Here is a 23,242-nt window from a genome sequence, read left to right as displayed (position 1 = left end):
CCAAAAACTGAAAAAAACAGGGATGGGACGGTATACACAAAACCCACTGAGCAGCTTTCTTCATTAGCAGTATTTGAGGTTCCCGAAAATCAGGACCAGGACCCCGGGACTTGCACGCAGAAGAGCAGGCACACCGAACAAGAACACAAAGAGCAGCACATGCTTTGAGGTTTGCTTTTCTTGGCTCATCAGTTCCAATGTATTTCCTTTTATGTGCTCTAGTTTGTTTCTTCTTGTACCAAAGTGAAATCAGTGACTGAGGCACACAATCAAGTTTAGAAATATAAAAGCTAATCTAAGATAAGTTGGAAGACAATATAACATGTGGAATAATCCTTGTGGGAATCTCACAGTTTCACTGTGTTTTGCAAACTGTTTGTAGAATTAATTCACAGCTATTAGCTAGTAGTTTTTGTGATTTGTTTTATACACAGCTTTCACTGTGAATATAATTGTAAGTCATGTATCATCAGTATTTTCATTCATAACTATAAAACACTCAGTAGTGCAACATTTAGAATTAATGAAAGAAACTTAATAAATTGACTGACAAACTTTTCGACTAGAATTCTCTTTCAAGTCTTGAAAGAACACATTAAGAAAGACTTCTAGTCAAAATGTTTGACAGTCCATTTATTAGGTTTCTTTCAGTATTTCTAAAACTCATCTGTAGTAGTCGGAAGTGAACTCTCTCTGGCCACAAAGACACTTTGGTAATGTGGTGCCCAGAACTGAACACAGTATTCCAAGTGTGGTCTCCCCAGTGCGTTATACAACCTCATCATACCTCTTCTGATTTGTACTCTATACTAGGCCATTCTATTAGAGGAGTATGAGATATATTGTGTACAACACAGTGAGGTTCTGTAAATAACCTGTATGGATCTCCCATATCCCACAATGCCTCTCTGACCTGTCTGCGCCGCTTGTGTAGCTCTCGTTTAGTCTTGAGCTGTGATTTCTCCACCTTCCTCAGGATGCCTCTCAGCTTAGCTGCCTCCTTCTGCAAGGAGGCCTTCGACTCCTCCAGGATTGCCAGTCTCTGCTCTTTCTCCTCGTTGGCTCTCTTCAGACTGCAGAAACACGAATAGTGGGTCAGCTACTGTGTAGTGTCTAAAATCTACACAGTATCTTCAGTTCTTGCTTATAGAAGTGGAACCTGTACATATATACAAGTAAAAAATCAATTGAAAATCAATGGATACTTCAGCCTGATGCCCGTACCTGCTCCTGTCGCTCTCTGCTTGCTTCATGTTGCCCCTCAGCTCCTCGTTGGAGTGTAAGATGGCCTCCTTTTCGCGGGCCTCGTCGCTCAGAGCCCGTCGCAGTTCCAGGACCTCCTTGTGCTGAGCGTCCCGTGCCTCTGCACACTCTCGCACACACCTGTGAGCCTCGATCAGGTCCCAGCGCACAGCATCATGAGCATCCTTCGTCATGCGCAGCTGCAACTTCAACTCCTCCAGCTGAAAGGCAGCACACACAGTTCACTCAATGCTCAAACACATGAATCCCAGCAATCACAATCCAAGGTCACCTACTTTTACTTTTTCTGTTTCCGACCAAGAATAAAAACTGAAAAGGGCAAGCATGCCAATTCATAAAAAGCAACACACCACATTAATAAATGACCTAAATGATTCAGCATCAGCAACATGACTAGAGCCTTTTTGATGAAATGGCAGTCCACCGTTGTTTAATATTTTTTTCTTTACTGAACATTAATTAGTTCAAATGTGAAGAATAAATGTATTTATTTGTCGAACTTTCACTTATAAGTCTAAATAGCAGTTGTACGTGAAGCCCCTTATAAAAGTGTACTATAGTAAAAGCATAGCAAATGTGTAATAAAGCATAGTGAAAGCATAGTAAAGCAAAGGTTAGCATTGTAAAGCCCACAGAGATACAGTATGGTGAACCATGGTAAATGCATAGCATAGCCATGGGAAAATTGCAAAATCACTGTGCCCATTTCATTTTCATTAACAGGATACTTAATATAATTTACAGTTTATACATTATTTTTAATTTCGTACATGTTTCATATTATGTGTTTTTACAATATCATTCTTTATTGCTATTTCTGTTTGGATTATTATATCATTGCAACATTTACGAGGCTTACTAACTAATGTCATTTTTCAACCATGGTGGGTGCTTCTGTGCCACTGTAATTTCCTCCCTTCTGCAACTGTGGTAATTTTGAGTCAGTTATAGAAAATATGTATAGAACATCCCAGTAGGCACAGATATCACAGCTGCACACCACTAGTGTGGAGAACGATGTTAAATAATGACCTAAAGTACACACATATTAGGTTATGAAACATGCAGAAATTGAATACACTAAATACCAAAGAAACCATTTTAGACTGTCGAGAAAGTAGCAAACAACAGTTTAGACCGGGTTCGCAAATATGAACCTGTATTATTATTTTATGAAAATAGACTTTGAAAAAAGGAACGTCCAGCTTTGTGACCCACATATCTTAAAATGTGGAAAAATACCTTTGGAATAGAGAACGATAACAATGTACCAAAGGTAAAACATAGCAGGGCCACAGCATTACCAGCAATGGCAAAACAATGGATATTTAGCCAATTTTGCACAGTGGTTCAGATACGACACCATGGCACTACTTTACTAGTATACAACAGCCAACAACAGTCTAAAACAGTTTCCTGAAAATAAACTATTTTATTCCTAAAAACAGAAAACAAAACATTTAAATAACCCATAAATTGGGCCTGGTTTGTTGATACTTGAGGTCAACTTGGATAACATGGATACCACCCCAGCATTGTAATTTGCAGATGTATAAATGTTATTGTATTGTACAGTGAAGAAAGATGACAGAAAGAGAGAGAATAGAGGAGAGAAGAGTATGACTAATCTGGTATCCTGGGGAGGAAACTTGAATCTCTACATGTGTGGTCTGCAGCTGGTGGCATCCTGATGGGGTTAAATGGGAAAGCCAGTGCCAATGTAAACAATGTCATGCTAAATTACTCTCTCCTGTACTGGTACTAATTGGTACAAACTGGTCTCGGACTGGCCTTGCACCGCTGTTAAAGCAGGCCGTCCCTGCCAATGTAAACAACTTGTCAAGTTAAATTACTCGCTTCCCCAGTCTATCTTGCAACACCCTGTGCTTTCTCAGAGAAATCTCCCAGTGGGAAAAAACAACCGGGGCCAATAGGCCCTTTGAAGTGCTCTCTGGCAGCAGGAAGCGGGCAGTGAGGGCTCCACCCGGCCCCTCCAGCTCTACCCTGGTCAGCTTTCTTGCGTGCTGCTCTCTGATTACGTTTCACACCATCATGGAAACTTCTTGAACAATAGAAATTCATTACAAAGATACTTCTCAAAGACTGTTATCGTGGTATCTAAGCCAGAATTTACTTTTTTAGCCAAATAGAAACTTATTTTTGCGAGTTGAACCTACATAAACAATCTACCAATGTCCTGCAATAGAAAAAAAAAATCTAATAGTGTTGAAGGGTTAAATGAAATGTAAACTCATCAATCAACATGTAGTTATTCTAAAATACACATTTAAAATTCTTTCGTACACGTTTTTTCAATGCCTTCTTAGTTATGGTAACTACTTTAAATATTAATACTTTGGGGAAGATGGATTACAGCAATGCTGTACTTAGTCTTTGCAAACACTGTTATCATGGAATCTATTTCAGTATTAATGGTTTTGTGAGGTGAATCTAAAAGTCAATTTCATTCAATAGAAATAGTCAGTCATTCAGTCAATACAACAGCACAACACTGCTGAAGGGCTAAATGGAATGTCAAATCCAAATGTATTGACTAGAAATCTCTCAATTTATTTTTAGTTATGGATAATACAATATTAACACTAAGGTTGGAAAATAATTAACTTATTAAAAAATAATTCACAATTGGTGATTAAAATGTGACCAAAATGTAAAACCCTAATCAACTACAGGTAGTGGACAAAAAAAATGGAAACACCTGGGTAAATGAGGGACACCAAGTATATTGAAAGCAAGGGCTTCCACACAGGTGTGGCTCATGCGTTAATTAAGCAAATAACATTCCAGCATGCTTAGGGTCATGTATAAAAATGCTGGACAGGCCTGGTTGCCTATAATTATGGCTAGCATGGCTGCAAGAGGAGACCTCAGTGACTTTGAAAGAGGGGTGATTGTTGGGGCACGTTTGGCAGGAGCTTCAGTGACCAAGACAGCTCAACTTGCTGATGTTTCACAAGCAACGGTGTCTAAGGTGTTGTCGGCATGGAACTCCGAGGGAAAGACATCAGCAGCAAAGGGCAACAGTGGGCAGAAGCGCATACTCCAGGATTGTGATATCCATGCATTCATTCAAAGTGCAAGGCAAAACAGATGAGCAACTGCAGATCAATTGACTGCAAATTTCAACCTGGGGTGTGAGCAGCCAGTTTCATCAAAAATGGTCCGCCGAGAACTCCACAGAGCGGGATACCATAGTGGCCCAACGCTCTATTAAGTGACTTTACATTGGTGTTTCCATTTTTTTGTCCACTACCTGTATGTGCCAATAACACTTTGATATTCACTGATTTTTTAAATTTATATGCAATAAATGCTGATACATTCCTGGTAAATTTGTAGTTTATATAAAATCAAATAATGGGCCTACGTTTTGATGCATGAAACACTTCATTTAAAATGTTTCTCACTTTTACCTTTAAGATCTTTTTTTTAATAAAGATGGAACAGTAAACCCCATTAGGACATACTGCACACAGAGAGAGGGAGAATTAAGGTTCTCATACTCTGAACAAATAAAAAAGCAGAATTTTTACATTTTAATATGCCTCCGTTTAATTCACTTAGGCAGTGCACACACTTACAGAGGGTTCTCATAATTGCGTAAATATTTGTATAAATGTGTATAAAATCAATTGTGTTTTGGTTCATACACCCAAAACAATCTAAAAGGTCTATAGATGGCTAGGAGTCAATTATGATACCATTTTTGAGAAGATCCCGGGCCCAGATGGTTTGGATTAGCGAGTCTTCTGTATAATGCAGCAGGTCCCAATGACTGAGCACGGATTTCACAATTTCTGTGACATTTGTTGTATAATAACTCTAAAGAAAATTAACAATTTTGAATGTGACACCATTTTTTTCTGCTTTAATAAATATTATGTTTCAATTGTGAAATATCCATTTTTAGACCATGATGTGCAGTGAACAAAATACAACCCTACCAATGATAAATCTAAACAGATCTCTTAAACATGTAGATAAACCTCAGTCTGTGCATTGGGGAGGAGTTGCTGAGGGTTCCAGTGAACCGCCGAGGTACAGTGCAGTATTCACGGTTTTTAAGACTTCATACCCCAAATTCAGACTTTAAAAATGTATTTGGAGCCGGTTGTTTTAGTGTTATGGTACATGATCTTTAATGGCGTGTGGAGGTTCAATAAACAACAGGAGGCTTAGTGTAATAAAATGACCAGTTTCCTTTGTCCATATATCTCCAAGGGGCAGCATGATATAAATCAGCTTGTGTCCCGAGCAGCCTGAGCTCCTTAAAACACCTGCTGTGCTGCTACCTGGAACCCAGCCATGTATTTTAATTGTGTTAATCTGTGCTGAAGAAGTACAGGAGTGGAATGGGGCTGTATAACTCTGTCCTGTTGCTTCTGTTTTAGTCATTTTTTCACTGACATATTTTCAAATCTCCTTAAAATAATATCTTCTTTTAATCACAGAGACACTCAGTGTTTTGGATAACTTATATAACAACCACAACAACAACAACAGAAAAAAAACATTCACACTTCCTTAATCTGTGTATGTAATTGTGTGTATGTCGAGAACATGGCAAGCTAGCAAGTACCTAATAGATCTGGCTAAATGGTCTGATGGAGATGACAGAACCATCACACCAGACTGCAGATTTCAATTTTCTAGTTTTCTCTGCGTGAATACTCACAGCTATGGCCAAAAGTTTTGCATCACTTAGAATTTTGGGATTGAGGCATTCTTTAAAAAATATGTATATAGGAACATAATTTAGATCTTTTATTTAACATCATGTAATCAAAGAAACTACAAAATGATATCACAAAAGTCTACCGGAAGCCATAATAGTAGTATAGTACAGTTCGTGTGGGAGAAGTTAGGCAACAGTAGAGAAGCTGGAAGCTTTAATCAGTTCACATATCAGGAAATGGTTGGGAGTTTCACGCTGCCTCAGCAGAGTGGGACTTTATGGTAAAGGAATACTGCAGCTACCAGTCTCCACTCTAACCGAGGAGTTTAAGTGCGCCAAGGTCCAACTGGAAATGACATTAGTAGAGTCACGTGACAAATGCATAAGGGAGGCAGCACCTGTGTTGAAAACTGGAAGAAAGTGGGCGGCAAAGAAAGCTGTGGAGGATGCAAAGGCTGCCCTTTGAATCGGTGATATCATGGGGCAAGTTCAGCATGGAACAGGGGATCTTGGTCTCAGTTCAGCAACTCCTACATGACACAAGGCAGCCCCAGCTCAACAGAGGAAGCTGTTAGTCAATGAGGTGCAAAAGCAGGAGTGGATGAGGTGCGTAAAGGCCGTTTCCCAGGCCAAACAGGGAGAACGGATGAGAAGGGAGAGTGTGGAACAACGCAAGATCGGCTGGCAAGAGCTATGGACAATGGAACAGAGCAGGATCAGTTTCCTCATCAGATCAACATATGATGTTCTCCCATCACCACAGAACCTAAACCTCTGGGTAGGAGAGGATCTCTCATGTCCTTTGTGTTCATCACCTGCAACATTAGGGCACATTTTGACAGGATTTAAGGTGGCTCTTAGCCAAGGACGGTTTACTTGGCGCCATGACCAGGTGCTGCGATGTTTGGCCTATAAGTTGCCACCAGTTCCATCAAAACATCACATACAAAAGACAACATTCCTCTACCCAGGAGAGCAACCGCCAAGAGAAGATGTTAAAACTAAACCTCGCCCAGGAAAACTGGAAGCTGCTAGAGATTGGATAATGCTGGCAGATGTTGGTCAACGGCTTATTTTTCCACCTGAGATTGCCACCACTAACCTTTGACCAGATATTGTCTTGTGGTCTGGATCAGTATGCCTTGTTCACCTGGTAGAGTTAACAGTGCCAGGGAGGATGCTCATTTTTTTCATCTTAGATTTTGAAATGTCACATTTTTCAATTATTGACAGTTTTTTATTAAGTAGATGGAAAACTACAAAGCAGTATGTATTTCAATATGTATGTAACGCAACATTATTCAGCACTTTATGAAGCAAAATTAGTTAATTATATAGGGTGATGCTAAACTTTTGGCCATAGCTGTACACAGTTCAGTGTTTAAAGACCAGTAGTTTGTTGGTGTGTATATAATTAACCAATGCCATGCTGTTGGGATCCTTTAAGAATGACTGGGATCAATAAGCTACTAGGAACTCTTATATAAAGTGTCCTATAGTAAAAGCATAGAATAGTGAAGCATAGTTAAAGTATGGTATAGCATAGGTAAGCATTGTAAAGCTTACAGAGGAATGGTAAAGCATATTGAAAAACATGGCAAACTATGGTAAACTATGATGAATGTATAGTATACCCTTGGGAAAAGCACAGGAACTATGCATTATTGCCGTTCAAATGTACAGTTTTCCCATGCTTTTCATGAGTATTCTATGCATTTACCATAGTTTTATGGTTCGCCATGCTTTTTAATATGCCTTAACATATCTGTATGGACTTTTCTCCCATTCCTCTGTTGTCAGACTCTGCCCCTCGCACTCGTGGCCCGATACAGCATCCTCAAACTGAGTCCTCAGCATCCTCAACTCTGATGTGATACTGTTAATGGTGTCCTGGAGCATTGTGAGAATAACAAGATTGAACGAATATGTAACCACTGCCATGACACTGCTGCACAGATATGATGATTTGCAGTGCTTATAGGAAATATGCTGGTTCTCATTTACAGTTTTTAGTGCTTTAGCTGAATTGTAGAGCTTTTGAATATTTATACAAACACTGTTTGAAATGTATTTGGTGGCAAGTATCAGCATGTTTGTATTGTTCATATAACAGAATTGCTTCCCTTCTTTCATTTTACTCATAGGTAATTTGATGTGGTACCAGTTTATTTAACAAGCGATTTTTTTACTTGACTATACAAATTACTCTTTTTTTATTTTTTTTTTAGCTAATTCAACATTTTCTTTAAAGAATGTTTGAAAATGAAAAAAACCATGAAATAAAACAGTTGAACTGTAAAGGCTGCTACATACCAGACGTGATGTGGCAAGCGAAACTGTGCAGCGATGCGACAAAATGAATAGAACCTATTCTTTTGAGAAGTATTTTTCACACCACAGGCGACGTGACGGGGGACGCGGGAGCGGCACTGGCACTGGAGCGACGCAAAATAAATAGGATTGAATCCTACTTTTTGCAATTTGACGAGCATCAACTAGAGCATTGAGCAATCAAAGTAGCATATCCCAAATTAAAGTATAAAAAACAAGTGAAAAGGTGGGGCAGTACCAACACAATATATTGTACAAATAATTACAAAGTCGTTGTGTTCCCTGAAGGGAAAATGATGCCGCAATTATATTTAACACATAAATACAAGCTAGCACTCTCTTTCTTAGTATCGTAAAGCAGCTGCCTGGTGGGAAGGAAAGAAAACTCTGCCCCTGCCCTGTATCAAATGGTTTCTCTGCTCTTGTGCTTGAGAATAAAAACTTGAGATAAACGTCTCATAAACCTCCTTCCTTTTTTATGACTTACTTTTGTAATTTGTAATTTATTTTATTTTATTTTTTTATAAAAGTGTGTTTATGAGATATTTATGTATATGGTGTAAGTAATGACATTTGCTGAGTTTGCTCAGTGTGTCTTCAGGCAGCTGGGAGACAATACAGGCATTGGGGTCTGTTAAATGTATCTAAACTGTGACCAATCTGAATATCACCATTGTTTAAACTATTAAAAGAAGTGTGTAAGTCCCCTAAGTGTATTTTTGACTTTAAAAGTAAATAAATTACAGGTTTGGTCTTAATTTAATATTAAAACAATGGTGGTAGTTAGATATCTTATAATGATGTTTGACGTGAGAAGGAACATATAATTTTAAGTATCAAACCGATTTTTTTAAAGGACATTTTCCTTGCAATGCTATTCTTTTTAGTATAAAAAAACAACCATATAAAGAAGTCACAGAGATGAATGTGCTTGCTATAATCAAGACCCCTGTGAAAGACCCCTGTCCTCCTTTAGTTCCCTGGGACCCCAGCTCACCTTGTCCTGTTCCTGGCAGCTCAGCGCCTCTCTCCGCATGCGCTCCATCTCCATTGTAACGTTGGCCAGATTCTGCTGAGCGTTGGCCAGCTTCTCTGCCAGCAGCATCTTCTCCGACTCCTTCAGGGACAGCGCCTGCAAGCCACGACAGTCTCTTCAACACAGCAGCAGATTCATACATGTACACAAAAGGATGCAGGGATTTGCCTGTTTTATGATAGAGACTTGATAGAGACTTGTAGCAGCTTTAAGTAGCTCCAAGTCCCTCACAAACTTCTGAACAATCAATGTTAAATGTCTGCAGGTGCACTAAGGCCAATGCAGCGCTTCCTGTGGGTTAGCTGCCAAGATCAGCAATTGAAAGTGATCAGGATTTGAATATGCAAGTTCCTAATTGCCTAACTTACTCCATACAGCAGTGGCCTTTATAGATGAACCACTATTCACAATGGTAATTAGTTAACTATACAAATTAAAATAAATGTTCTTCTATAAAACCAAAATGCATCAACAAATAAATTCTTCAGCTGCATTTTGTATGTGTGTAGAAGAATAAGAGAGGAGACCTGTTTATTGTTCTCAGCCAGAATGAGGCTCTTGTCCCTGTCCTGCTGCAGGGCACCCATCTCCTCCTTCAGCTCCTTCTTCTCTGCCTCGCAGTGCGCCGTGATGTCATCGCGCTCCTGCTGCAGCCTGCGCACTGCCCCCTCCCGCTCCGCTGTCAGCTCCAGACACAGACTCTCCTGGGGGGTAGAGAGACAGCAGTGAGAGAGGGAAGAGAGAATCTGAGTCTGAAGAGTGACAGACCTAAAGACATGCGCAAAATTCAATGCCATTCTTGACAGTCGCCGCAGCAGAAACATGTTTTGGGGTCAAATGAGAAGTCCCACACATTCTGCATTGGTAGTAAACTGATAATATATGGGGTATGACTGTACTTGAAGGACAGATTTTTAAGTAAAATCTTTTGCATCTCCATTGTCATGTATATACATCCCCAGGGAGGGTGATAAACCCAGTTCCTTACCTTCTCTTTCCTGGCCCGGTCCATCTCCTCGCGGTGCGCATGCTCCATGTTGCCCATGGCGATCTGTGCCTCTCTCAGCATCTTCCGGTCTCTCTCCTGCTTCTTGACCTGTAGCTCAGCCTCGTCTCGCACGCGATCCACCTCGCCTGGACAAACCAACAGACCTTCATTCATTGTATACATGGATTTTGATACTTCATTACACAATATATGAACTCGACTTGTGATGCAACTGCTGTTTATTTTTATGCCGTACCAAGAGCACACTTATAAAAGATTCCCATAGTAAAAGCACAGCAAAGTGTAATAAAGTATAGTGGAAGAATGGTACAGCACAGTCAAGCATTGTAAAGCCAAGAGAGGTATGGTAAAGCATATTAAAAGACATGGCAAACCATGGTAAACTGTGGAAAAGCATTAGAAAACTGTAAAATTACTGTGCATACTTACAGCGATAAACTTTCATAAGGGCAGTGACGACTACTATTGAAGGTTTCTCATAATGCGATTTATTGTTGATAAGAAGATATTTGCCACCGTATAGTTGATTTGGACATACATCTATTCTATGAAAATGTAATTAATTCTATGGTTTCATATACTGTACTGGGCTGTGTTGCCTTTTCATAGTCTGATAATTCTCATATATATATATATATATATATATATATATATATATATATATATATATATATATATATATATATATACAGTATATATATATATATATATATATATATATATATGACAGGAACGGTAGTTTCTTGTACAAGTTAGAAAAACTTGTTTGAAACTACCGAGAGTCTCTATACAGCTCAAAGAGTTTAGCTGTTTTTATCATGTTGCAGCGGCAAAACTAAATCACTTAGAATTACCATCTGCACCAGTATCAAAAGTCTTAAACCACGTTTGGCTGGGCTAAATACAGGTGTAGCTTACAGAGGGGTTGCCCCTCGCCAGGTACCTGCAGAGAAATCAGCGGCCCAGCATGATTTAACCAGTTAAATGCAAGGCTACTTATTCAGAGAAATCAGCGGGCCGATGTGATTTAACCAGTTAGATTCAGGGCAACTTCTTCAACATAGACAAATGCATTTATCCACTAAAAGCCTGTGAATAAGAAGCTGAGCGAATGAGAAGCTGGCGAATAAGAAGCTGGTGAAGGAATAAATATATTAAGTTGTATGCGAACTCATGCAGTTGGCTAAGTTTTGAGCGCCTCATATATAATAGTTGGGGTGAGGTGGTGTAAGGATGGGTGGGGAATGGAATGTGAGATAGCGGGACCAGTTTTAACTGCTTCAGTAGACACCATTTGGTGGTATGACCATATATGGTTGTTTTTCTTGATATAGGGTTGAAAAGAGAAGATAAGAGTTACAGACGTGGACGGCAAGGTGATTGGTACAAGACTGAATTAACTGCTGTGTGTTAGAATATTATTGGTGCAATGTTTAGAATAGAGAATGCTATATACTGATGTAAAAAGGAATTCAGGCAGATCGCAATTTTCCGAGTACTGATAAAGTGCCGGTTGAGTGGGTCTCCAGAGCGCTCTGTAAAAGCTGTGTGTTAACCTTCAAATAAATAGACTTGATGAACTTGATTGAATTGTTTGGGGTTAGGTGAACATCCAGAATTCATCCCTACACTGGCGAATAAGAAGCCAACTTCAGCCTTGTCTGTAAAACCACAGACGTGTGAAACGTTTGTATGTAAATGGCATGTGTGTATAGTAAAAATAAATAAATAAATAAAAATAAAAGTGCTCGATTCCTACACAGGTGTAACACTGGTGTTTAGTCATTTGGAACTCTAAATAATTGTTAAACGTTATGGGTCAATTGCAACGAACTTGCAGAATTAGTACGGAGCTGCGTACTAAGTTGCGTACTAGCTAGTACGGTACTATCTCGGGATCATCCTCAGCTGCGTACTAAGTTAGTACCAATTGCGTCGAAAAAACAAGCAGAACAAGGTTGGAGACTAGCTGATCCCCAGATTTAGTACGGTACTAAGGATCAAGCATTGTTGTTGTTACCAAACAGGAACTGAAGGGGGCTCGGAATCATTTTTTCATTCATTCATTATCAGAACCGCTTTATCCTTTTACAGGGAGCCAGACACGGCGCAATGGCTCTGAATCAGAACATTTGAAATATTTGTAACAGTAATGTATGTATTTTACGATATATTTTACTAATAATCATTTTTACAATGTTACAAATAGGCCGACATTTATACATAAATATTAGTTTGTCTCTAACATATATTTATATGTGTGCACGTAATAATTTATTTTTTTATTTAAGATATACACTAACGGTCAAAAGTTTTAGAACACCATTTTTCCAGTTTTTATTGAAATTTACGCAGTATAATGTCTCAATGTACTCTGAAATTAAAGCATAGAACAAATAAACAATTGGAGATAAAAAAAGAAATCATGGAATCGTTTTGTTTAACAAAATTTAATCTAAATTTTTGACTCATCAAAGTAGCCACCTTTTGCAGATATAACAGCCGAACACACTTGTGGCATTCTTTCTACAATGGAAATCAAATATTGTTCAGAAAGTTCTTCCCAACACTGTTGCAGAAGTTCCCACAAATGTGTTGCACTTGTAGGTTGCTTTGCTTTCACCCTTCTGTCCATTCATCCCAAACCAGCTCGATGGAGTTTAAGTCTGGAGACTGTGCTGGCCATTCCATGATTTGAAGCCTACCGTCTTGTTCTTTTCTTCTAAGGTAATTCTGACATAGCCTGGAGGTCTGTTTTGGGTCATTATCTTGCTGTAGGATGAACCCCTGACCAACTAGGCGTATACCAGAGGGTATTGCATGGCGCTGCAAAATGCTGTGGTAGCAGTTTTGGTTCAGGGTGCCACTTACTCTGTGCCGACTCTGGATCCAGTAAAAGAGCCCCAGACCATCACGCTTCCTCCTCCATGTTTGACAGTTGGTGTCACACACCGAGGAACCATCCTTTCGCCTACTCGACGGCGTACAAAAACCCTGCGTGATGAACCGAAGATTTCAAATTTTGATTCATCGGTCCATAAGACCTTCTTCCAGTCTTCAGTAGTCCATTGGCGGTGCTTCATGGCCCAGGCAAGCCTCTTTTTCTTATTTTGCCATCTTAGCAATGGCTTTCTTACTGCCACTCGACCTGTCAAACCTGCAGCTCAAAGTCTTCTCTTCACAGTTGAAACTGAGACTTGCTTACTTCGACCAGTGTTAAGCTGTGCTTGAAGCTGTTGTCCTGTGAGCCGCCTACCACGCAAGCTGTTGACTCTCAGAAACTTGTCTTCTGATTCTGTTGTGGCTTTGGGTCTGCCAGACCTCTTCCTGTCAGAGTTTACTCCAGTTTCCAAGTGCCTTTTGATGGTGTAGGAAACTGTACTCACTGACACCTTGGCTTTCTTTGCAATTTCTCTAAAGGAAAGACCTACACTTTTAAGGGTTATAATGGTCTGTCTGTCTTCCTTTGTTAATTGCCTTTTTCTCGCCATTATGAGAGCAATATACTACTTCCTGCAGTACAATACTGTCCAAATAATGCTTAAGAGGGTGTAGTAACACAGTCTGTTCCAACACTGCTTTTATACAGACAGAGGGTTTGTAAGTAATCAACAAAAGTTGGGACACCTGTAGGAATTGTTAGCATCAACTTTCAAGGCTTAATTTACTTCCATTGCTGCAGAACAGCTGTAAGTTGTTAACCCATTACTTGTTCCCAGAAAAAGGCCTTTTTGTATAACTCTGAAATGTACATTATTTATCAGTTTTTGGTAACCTAAACTTTTTTTTTAAACCTCTGGCAGTTTACCGCTTACCTTTGTACCACTTCAGGTTATTCACTGGACTTGAACTGCTTAAATTTCAATAAAAACTGGAAAAATGGGGGTGTTCTAAAACTTTTGACCGGTAGTGTATATGCATGGTAAAATAGTCCATATCAGGGCACACGGACTGCCTATAAAATACTCAACCAAGTTCTCATTGAACCACAACAAGAACAAAACAGGGAAGGGGTGGTATTCCGAAGAAGTATCATAGATAATCATTTCTCAAAACACCCTGAGAAGACCACTGTTTATTTTATTTTTCAATGTGCCCCCAGGTCCTACGACATAAAATAACACTTAACTCACATTCTACCCACTGTGTCCCTACTCCTCAATATCCCTGCTCGCCCCTAAGAACCATGTCGAGTCCCCTCAAATTAAAGGGAATAAAAAGACTTGCTGCCCCCCCCCCCCCCCGCCCAAAAAATAAAAAAAGGCTCTCAAATGTGAAACCTACTATCGCATACTACAGGCTCTCCATGAATGACTGTAATGCTGCCAACACCTTCCTTCATTATTAGTAGTTAAAAGGATTGTAGTCGTAATGAAAGTCGTAATGTTAATTTACTATTACAATATCCGTACAGGCAGCAGATGCTTCAAATATACTATAGTGACGACATATATATGTGTATATTATATGCACACGTTATTATTTCAGCAAAAATAAACTGCCTGTACATTCTGGGACTTTCACATGTCTTCTACTATTCCACTTAGTACGATACTAAAATTCTTAGTCCATAGCAAGAGTTATACTAAGTTAGTCCTGTACTTAGTATCCTCTAGAGCAGGGGTAGGCAACCCTGGTCCTGCAGTGCCACAATCCTGCAGGTTTTATAGGTATCTCTTAATTGTCAATTGCTAAATACCTGGAACACATGGTAATTCTAACCAATTAAGCCAATCATTAAATCAATTAATTTATTAAGGGTCTTGGGTAAAACAAAAACCAGAAGTGTCTGTGGCACTCCAAGACCAGGGTTGCCTACCCCTGCTCTAGAGGGCAGCAGCAGTTATTTTTGGGTTTGTTGCAATTGAGACCTTTTTTAGTACGCAGCTGGGGACTAACTTCAGCCACCATGTTCGTTGCAATTGGTATTTAACTTGCGTACAAGTTTAGTACGGAGATGCATACTAACCACGGGATCATCCCCAGTAAGTACGCTGCTTTCAGTTCATTGCAATTGACCCTATGTGTTTAATCTGTGCCATTTTTGCTAAGTTTAATGTTTAGATGTTAAACACCAGTCCTGTTATAAATGCGTATGAATGTTTAAAAAGTGTTACAAATCATAAACACGACCAAGAGTTTATAAAATAAACACCACACAGTGTTTAAATCCTAAACACGTTTAAAATCATAAACCCAGTGACGTGTTTTAAAAGTGTGACAAATAGTGTTTTACAGTGTAGCTTTTATACTTTTTGTTCTATTATTTCACAAACACAACATTTTACCCCACTGTATGAAGGTCAGACACCTGGTTGTGCTCACTACACACTCCTATCTTAGCCACTGTACTATATGTGCTTAAACAATTTTTCTGTTTTCTCGATTTATCGGAAGTAGTTTTTTCTTTATATCAATTTCCCCTACAAAATGTCTCCAAAACCATTACTTTGGTTTAAATCGACACATTACTTTGGGGCCAGCAGTGTGAAGTATTGGTTAGGGTTCTGGACTCTTGACCGGAGGGTTGTGGGTTCAATCCCAGGTGAGGGACAGTGCTGTTGTATCACTGAGCAAGGTATTTTACCTCGATTCAGTATAAACAACTGGATGAATTGGTAATTGTATGTAAATATAATGTGATAGAATTGTGACAATTATAAGTTGCCCTGGATAAGGGTGTCTGCTAAAAAATAAATAATAATAATTTAAATGCAATCTGCTGAACTATTTGCACCTGACTTGGTATTTGTATATTCTGAAATATAAGAATTTGCATTTGAATTTCAAATCATGGGAAAGCTTCAAAAATATTTCCATTTTAAACACTTTTCAATAATAATGCTCATAATAAAGTAGAGAGACTTTTCAGTATTGCTGGTAAAGTTGATTAACCTGAACTCTTTTGGCTGCTTTCACAAACCCTGATCAGCACTAATCTTGGACTACCTTACCTGAGTTAACATTAGGTAGTCCTAGATTAGTGCTAATTGAGGCCTGTGCAGCCAGCCATTTCTACAAATAATTAAAATGCTCTGATTAGACTTTTTATTCATTCAATTGATGGTTCAATTAGTAATTTAAAGCTCAGCTGGAACACAAATCAGCCCTCAGGACCAAGATTGGGAAACACTGTTTTATGTAACTTGCTTCCTATATTGGTACATCAGGGGCGTAGCTAGGATTAGATTTTTACTGAGGCAAAAAAAAAAAAAAAAGTTGAACAAACCTCTTGCAGATCCTTACAAAGGTAAAAGTAATCATCTTATAAAGCCTGGAGACTGTTCATGCAAACTGCAAAGAAATATTAAGTCCCTTGGATGATGATGTTAATGTTAAAATTTGATGACCCATATTATTTCAAAGATTAAAACTAATTGTCTCCCAGCAAAACCACAGCAACCTAAAATGACCATATTGACACTGTCAGAAATATGTTAATTTAAAAAGACAAGAATATAACATCAGTATTAATAAGTAGATGGGTTCATACGTTTATTGACATGCATTTGGTTCACTGCTACTTAAGTTGCCTTACACTGCTGGGACTGGTAACTGCTGCTGACTGGTAAGACTGGTGCTGATATTGCTGTGACTGGTGCTGACACTGCTGACACTGGTGCTGACGCTGGGACTGGTGCTGACACTGCTGGGACTGGTGCTGACACTGGGACTGGTACTGACACTGGGACTGGTGCTAACACTGACTGGTGCTAACACTGCTGGGACTGGTGCTGACACTGCTGGGACTGGTGCTGACACTGCTGGGGTTGGTGCTTGCACACTGGGACTGGTGCTGACACTGTAACTGGTGGAAAAACGGGGCCCAACGTTCAAGAAATATTCAGTTATTTATCAAACAGGAAATACCCAGATGCACTTAAAGGGAACAGTGGAAGAAAGGCTAATTTTCGGAGACAGTGCCAGCGTTTTTTTTATTACAGATGGCTAACTAATGTACAAACACAAGGTACACAAAAAAATAACAAAGGTGAGCCACAAAATAGACACATTCTATCAGTATGTACATCAGTATGTTACTGTTTGTTATAATATTAATTAAACTTTTTTTTGTTCATTAAAAAGTTGTATTAAACAAGGTAACAAATTCAAAATGATTGTTGTTTTTGAAGCAAAGGAACTCAAACCAGTATGCTTGAAAGAAGGCATCCATTAGCCATAGATTCAAATTTTTTGTATTCGTCTGTGTGTGTGTTTCTGTATGTAGTACTGTTTTTTTTTTTTTTTTTTGTGTATAGTTAATTTTGGTCATTTTTATTTTTTGTTTGCTTTGTATTTCAATTCCGTATTTTTATATACAGTACATTTGTACGGTTACAGTTTCTATTAGTACATTGTTATGTTAGTTAATTCAGTTCGCTTTAGCTGAAAAACGTTTGGGGAAAATACAAATGTAATACCATAACTGTAAAAAGCAACGTGTTTTGAGCTTGAAAGTGTTTTGAAAGTGACTAGTAGTGTGTTTTGAGTGTACTCTACAGGTGTATTGCCTATGCATGCACTGTTTCAGAGCGGGAGAGTAAAAATCAAGGAACAAGTGACTAAGAAAATGATAAAAAAAAATGTAAGCGGCGCTCAAAAACATGATGTGTCAAAGACAACTTATGTGTCGATCCCCTGTCTTTTACAATGGTCCCACAAATGGGGGCCCACAAATCTGTTTGGCGCCAGGCCCACAAAAGGTTAATCCGGCCCTGGCTGTGGTAGTCGTAGTTAGAGCTCTGGACTCTGACGGCTGGGTTTAAGCTATATAATGGCTGTTCGTGTACAATATTTGTATGACTCTATAGTACTTTGACAAGGTACTCACCAAAAACAACAAAAACAATAATAATAATGTGATGTTCCCACCTCTGAACGCTAGATCTCCTTTGAACATTTACACAATTTCTCACTCAATTTTAATATTCTTTTGTCAATATAAACCGACGATAGGAAGTAGTGCACTACTTCAGGCGGGGGAAACCGGTCGCAGAGGTCCTGGTGCTGCCTAGCGCACAAGCCGGGTCGCTATAGATGCAAATACACAGCCACTATGCTATAATAAAACGCTATGCTATGGCAGGTAGGGTGATATTTGGACGAGCTGATTGTCCAGTTAAAGTGACGAGATAAAAAAAAACCATACAGCCAGCTATCCCTGTTTGGCTACACATTTAATGTCATCTGTGACAGGATGGCTGGGCGGTGACGTCATGGCAGAAGCAGGAACTAAACTGAAAAAACACTGACACCAGGCACTACAGTTTCAATATAATAAAGACGCGTTTTATTTAAATACAAAAATAAATCAAAGGTTTAAACAAAAAGAAACTTGCTCACAGAGCGAGAATAAAACAGGTAAACAAAACAAATCTCGAACACAAAGTATAAATACAGGTCAGGCTGGGCAGTCGCTGTCACTGTCACTGTATATTTTAAAGTTTGTTTTCTCTCTCCTCGCTTTCTCCACTCTCGCTCCTCATACACCCACCTTGAGTGCAGCGAGCTGCAGGCTTTTATGGAAGTGACCATCTCCCAATTAGCAACAAATCAATCACTCACTTAACTTGGGAGTTGGCCACCTTCTCCATGAGGTTTTTAAATTATTCCTGGCAGAGGACGAGCACCAATCTCGCCTCTGCCAGAACACGTTTTAAAAATAAACAAAACAATAACAAACCCGGCGCATGCCGTCATTAACACAACGATAATAATAAATACAAATAAATCATACACCAAAAAGACATGGCTTTCGCCATCATTTAAATACAATAACTAAATCAGAATAATAAACCACAAATACAAAATAAACTGCACATGGGCGGAGGGGAAAAGCCTGTTCTAATAATAAACAAAATACAGTTACATGGTAGGGCTCTCTTCCGCCCTGCTACATATCCCCCCCCCCCTTGTGCAACACACACTTGGCCCCAACGGCCACCTCCCCCCTCAGTCTCAAAGTCCCGGGAAGAGAGGGAAGCAAGGTGTTTTTGGGGGTGGCCATGGTGGAATGTCCTCCACCCCCCACTTCTCCATGGCTAACAGCTCCCTCTTCCGGGGCTTCAGCCACATTATCTCCTGCCGCGAAAGTGCGGCTGGGGGAGCTGGTCTCCTGACCTCCCCCCCCCCCCCTTCTTCATGGCCGGCAGTTCCCCTCCATGGGGCTCCAACCACCCAATTTCCGGCAGCGAAACTGCTGCGGGGGGAGCTGGTCTCCTGACCTCCCCCCCCCCCTTCTTCGTGGCCGGCAGCTCCCCTCCGTGGGGCTCTGGCCTCAGTGTTTCCTGCCGCGAAAATGCGGCTGGAGGAGCTGGTCTCCTGACCTCCCCCCCTTTCTTCATAGCCGGCAGCTCCCCTTCATGGGGCTCCAGCCACATTATTTCCTGCCGCATGGCAGGACTGGTAGCGACCCCAGGCGAAGCAGAGCCCCTGGCGACCCCAGATGAAGCAGGACCCTCGACGACCCCAGGCGAAGCAGGACCCTCGGGAGGCGAACTCGGGAGGGGAGCCCCTGGCCATGTAGGCGACAGGCCCAGGCGGTGCGGAGCCACAGGCAGGCCCAGGCGATGTGGAGCAACAGGCAGCCCCAGGTGATGCGGAGCAACAGGCATCCCCAGGCAATGCGGAGCAACAGGCAGTCCCAGGCGATGCGGAGCAACAGGCAGCTCCAGGCGATGCGGAGCAGCAAACAGCCCCAGGCGATGCGAAGCAACAGGCAGCCCCAGGCGATGCAGAGCAACAGGCAGCCCCAGGCGATGCAGAGCAACAGGCAGCCCCAGGCAATCCAAGCGTGGCATCCCTGAGCGGAGTGGGTGTGGCATCCCTGAGCGGTGCAAGGCAGGCATCCCTGGGCGGTGCAAGGCAGGCATCCTTGGGTGGTGCGAGGCAGGCATCCTTGAGCGGTGCAAGGCAGGCATCCTTGGGCGGTGCGAGGCAGGCATCCCTGAGCGGTGGCGAACTGGCATCCTCAGGCGATGGCGAACTGGCATCCCCAGGGGATGCACGACAGGGCGGCAGCAGTCCCTCAGGAGGCGACGGCGGCAGCGGACCCTCAGGAGGCGATTGCAGGAAGGGAGCCAGGACCAGCGGTGGTGCTGGCGTTGGCCCTCTTCTCAGCCGCTGCGACCCGGCAGTTTTCCCCCTTGCTCTTTTTAGCAGCCTATGCAAGGGCAGCTGCGGACCGCCAGCCTTCTGTTCCGGTCCGTCCTGTTGTGAAGGGAGAGGCAGCTTCTGCTCCTCTCCCTCCGGTGGTGGTGGTGGTGGAGGCAGAGGCAGCTCCTGCTGCTCTGCTCCTGGTGAAGGCGGCAGGGGCTACTCCCCTTCTGGCTGCGAAGGCGACAGGGGCTTCTCCTCTTCTGGCTGCAAAGGCAGCAGGGGCTCCTCCCCTTCTGGCTGCGAAGGCGGCAGGGGCTCCTCCCCTTCTGGCTGCGAAGGTGGCATGGGCTCCTCCCCTTCTGGCTGCAACGGGGGAACCAGCAGGCATGCTCCCTCTGCTGGTGGCGGAGATGGTTGCGGAAACAGCAGGTACTCTCCCTCTCTTGGTGGAGGTGGGAGCGGCCAGTCATCCTCTCACGACGGTGTAGGCGGGAGCGGCAGGTACTCTCCCTCTGCTGGAGGAGGTGGGAGCGACACACAGTCCTCCCACGGCGGAGGAGGTGGCACCAGCAGGTACTCTCCCTCTGCTGGTGGAGATGTGGGCCATAGACGTTCGGCCTCCCCCCTTTTGGGCTGTGGACGCACCGGCTCCTCCCTCTTGGGCTGTGGACGATTGGCCTCCCCCCTCTTGGGCTGTGGACGCACCGGCTCCTCCCTATTGGGCTGTGGACGTTTGGCCTCCTCCCTTTTGGGCTGTGGACGCACCGACTCCTCCCTCTTGCTGTGGACGCTCGGTCTCCTCCCTCTTGGGCTGTGGACCCACCGACTCCTTCCCCTTGTCTCCTCTCCTGTAGCTGTAATTCCACTCTTCGGGGAAGGGGCAAATAACTGGGAAATGCCCCCACTCCCCACAGATGCAGCAACAGTATGTCTGGCTTATGCTGTGGAGGAGGGCTTCTCAGCTGACCTCCTCCTGTGCCTGCTATTGCAGCTGCTGCGGTCTGCAGCTCTTCCTCCTTTTTCCTCCCATTCTCCTTCCTTACTCTCCTTCCTCCACAAGTAATAATAAAATGAAAAAAACGAGAGAAAAAAAATATGCAGTACCCTCTTCTGCCTGAGTCCAGGAGGTGCTTGTGATCCCACTTCTAACACCACGTGTGACAGGATGGCTGGGCAGTGACGTCAGGGCAGAAGCAGGAACTAAACTGAAAAAACACTGACACCAGGCACTACAGTTTCAATATAATAAAGACGCGTTTTATTTAAATACAAAAATAAATCAAAGGTTTAAACAAAAAGAAACTTGCTCACAGAGCGAAAATAAAACAGGTAAACAAAACAAATCTCGAACACAAAGTATAAATACAGGTCAGGCTGGGCAGTCGCTGTCGCTGTCACTGTCACTGTATATTTTAAAGTTTGTTTTCTCTCTCCTCGCTCTCTCCACTCTCGCTCCTCATACACCCACCTTGAGTGCAGCGAGCTGCAGGCTTTTATGGAAGTGACCATCTCCCGATTAGCAACAAATCAATCACTCACTTAACTTGGGAGTTGGCCACCTTCTCCATGAGGTTTTTAAATTATTCCTGGCAGAGGACGAGCACCAATCTCGCCTCTGCCAGAACACGTTTTAAAAATAAACAAAACAATAACAAACACGGCGCATGCCGTCATTAACACAACGATAATAATAAATACAAATAAATCATACACCAAATACAATCATTTAAATACAATAACTAAATCACAATAATAAACCACAAATACAAAATAAACTGCACAGGGGTGTGTGTGAGTGTATCTCAGTGTGTGAGTGTGTGTCTCAGTCACTTCAAGTTATACAAAGAGCATTTCAAGTGGAGCGATAAAGTGGAGCGAAGCGATCAAAAAAAGGTGCCAAGTTAGAAGCAAGAATTGTGTGAATGTTGGTCCCCAGCACCTTTCCAATTGTGCCTATTTGCTTGATGCTTGACAAGATTGGCCTAATTGCTTCTCCTAACTTGGACTTTTGTGTTTGATATCACCCCTTTAAACGACTGTTGCGTTTTTCTAACTTGTTTTTTTACATTGACAATGTTTTTGTTATAGATAAGCATTTTGCTGTATAAGGACCATTCACTAATTCACTGTCTTTAATATAATTCACGTTGCTTTGATGTATAAGAGCACTGTATTGTGATTCCAGATCAGTAAAAACCTACTCATTTCACTGTGTACGGATATCACAAGGCTTTATCAAGCCAATCACAGTACAGTGTGTGTGTGTGTGTGTGTCGGACAGACGTGTCTAAATGGGCACTACCTGTGAGAGTCTCCTGAGTAACCAGCAGGGCCTGGTTCTCTTCCTCCAGCTGGCTCTTACGTCCCTCCAGTGCAAAGACCAGCTGCTGTGCCTCAAACAGAGCCGTCTCCAGTGGCTCCTTCTCCGCCCTGCAACACAGCCACAAGCACTCCAGCTCACTGCACTTCCCTCCACTGCCTGGCTTTTTAAAGAATTTTACACATGCTATCATTTTATATGTTGTGTGCTCACCGCCTGCCACTTATCATGCTGAGAGACATGTCCTGAGAGTGAAGCAAGCACCCCAGCGTATAATGCTAAGGCAATTACATTCATAAAACACATAATCAGCACATGACTACAGTAGAAGCCTGATATAGGTGCAGAATCTTTAGTCTGACAGACCCCATGATTATGTGTGTGTAGACACTTAAAATATGCATCATATAAATATACTATTTAGAGTAAATATTGGTGTGAACGAGAAGGTTACCAATGCCTATTAGGATTTTCTGGAAATATGTCAGA

At 41.7% G+C, this 23,242-nt stretch overlaps 1 protein-coding gene across 1 annotated transcript in view; it reads right to left on the bottom strand.

Moving 5' to 3' along the window:
* LOC117416760 (rootletin-like) overlaps window positions 1-23,242 on the bottom strand; it is a 75,106-nt gene that overhangs the window by 28,554 nt on the left and 23,310 nt on the right. The window contains exons 13-19 of the mRNA XM_059034213.1: window positions 22,736-22,863; window positions 21,199-21,300; window positions 10,315-10,460; window positions 9,854-10,030; window positions 9,288-9,422; window positions 1,225-1,463; window positions 914-1,073 (exon numbers count right to left, since the gene is read on the bottom strand). Of these exons, the coding sequence (XP_058890196.1) occupies window positions 914-1,073; window positions 1,225-1,463; window positions 9,288-9,422; window positions 9,854-10,030; window positions 10,315-10,460; window positions 21,199-21,300; window positions 22,736-22,863 (1,087 nt within the window). The remainder of the gene's footprint in view (window positions 1-913; window positions 1,074-1,224; window positions 1,464-9,287; window positions 9,423-9,853; window positions 10,031-10,314; window positions 10,461-21,198; window positions 21,301-22,735; window positions 22,864-23,242) is intronic.

The sequence above is a fragment of the Acipenser ruthenus genome, chromosome 12, assembly GCF_902713425.1.
Source record: "Acipenser ruthenus chromosome 12, fAciRut3.2 maternal haplotype, whole genome shotgun sequence".
NCBI classification, from domain to species: Eukaryota; Metazoa; Chordata; class Actinopteri; order Acipenseriformes; family Acipenseridae; genus Acipenser; species Acipenser ruthenus.
Note: the sequence above shows the minus strand (reverse complement) of the source record. Positions and strands in the feature narration are given on the sequence as shown.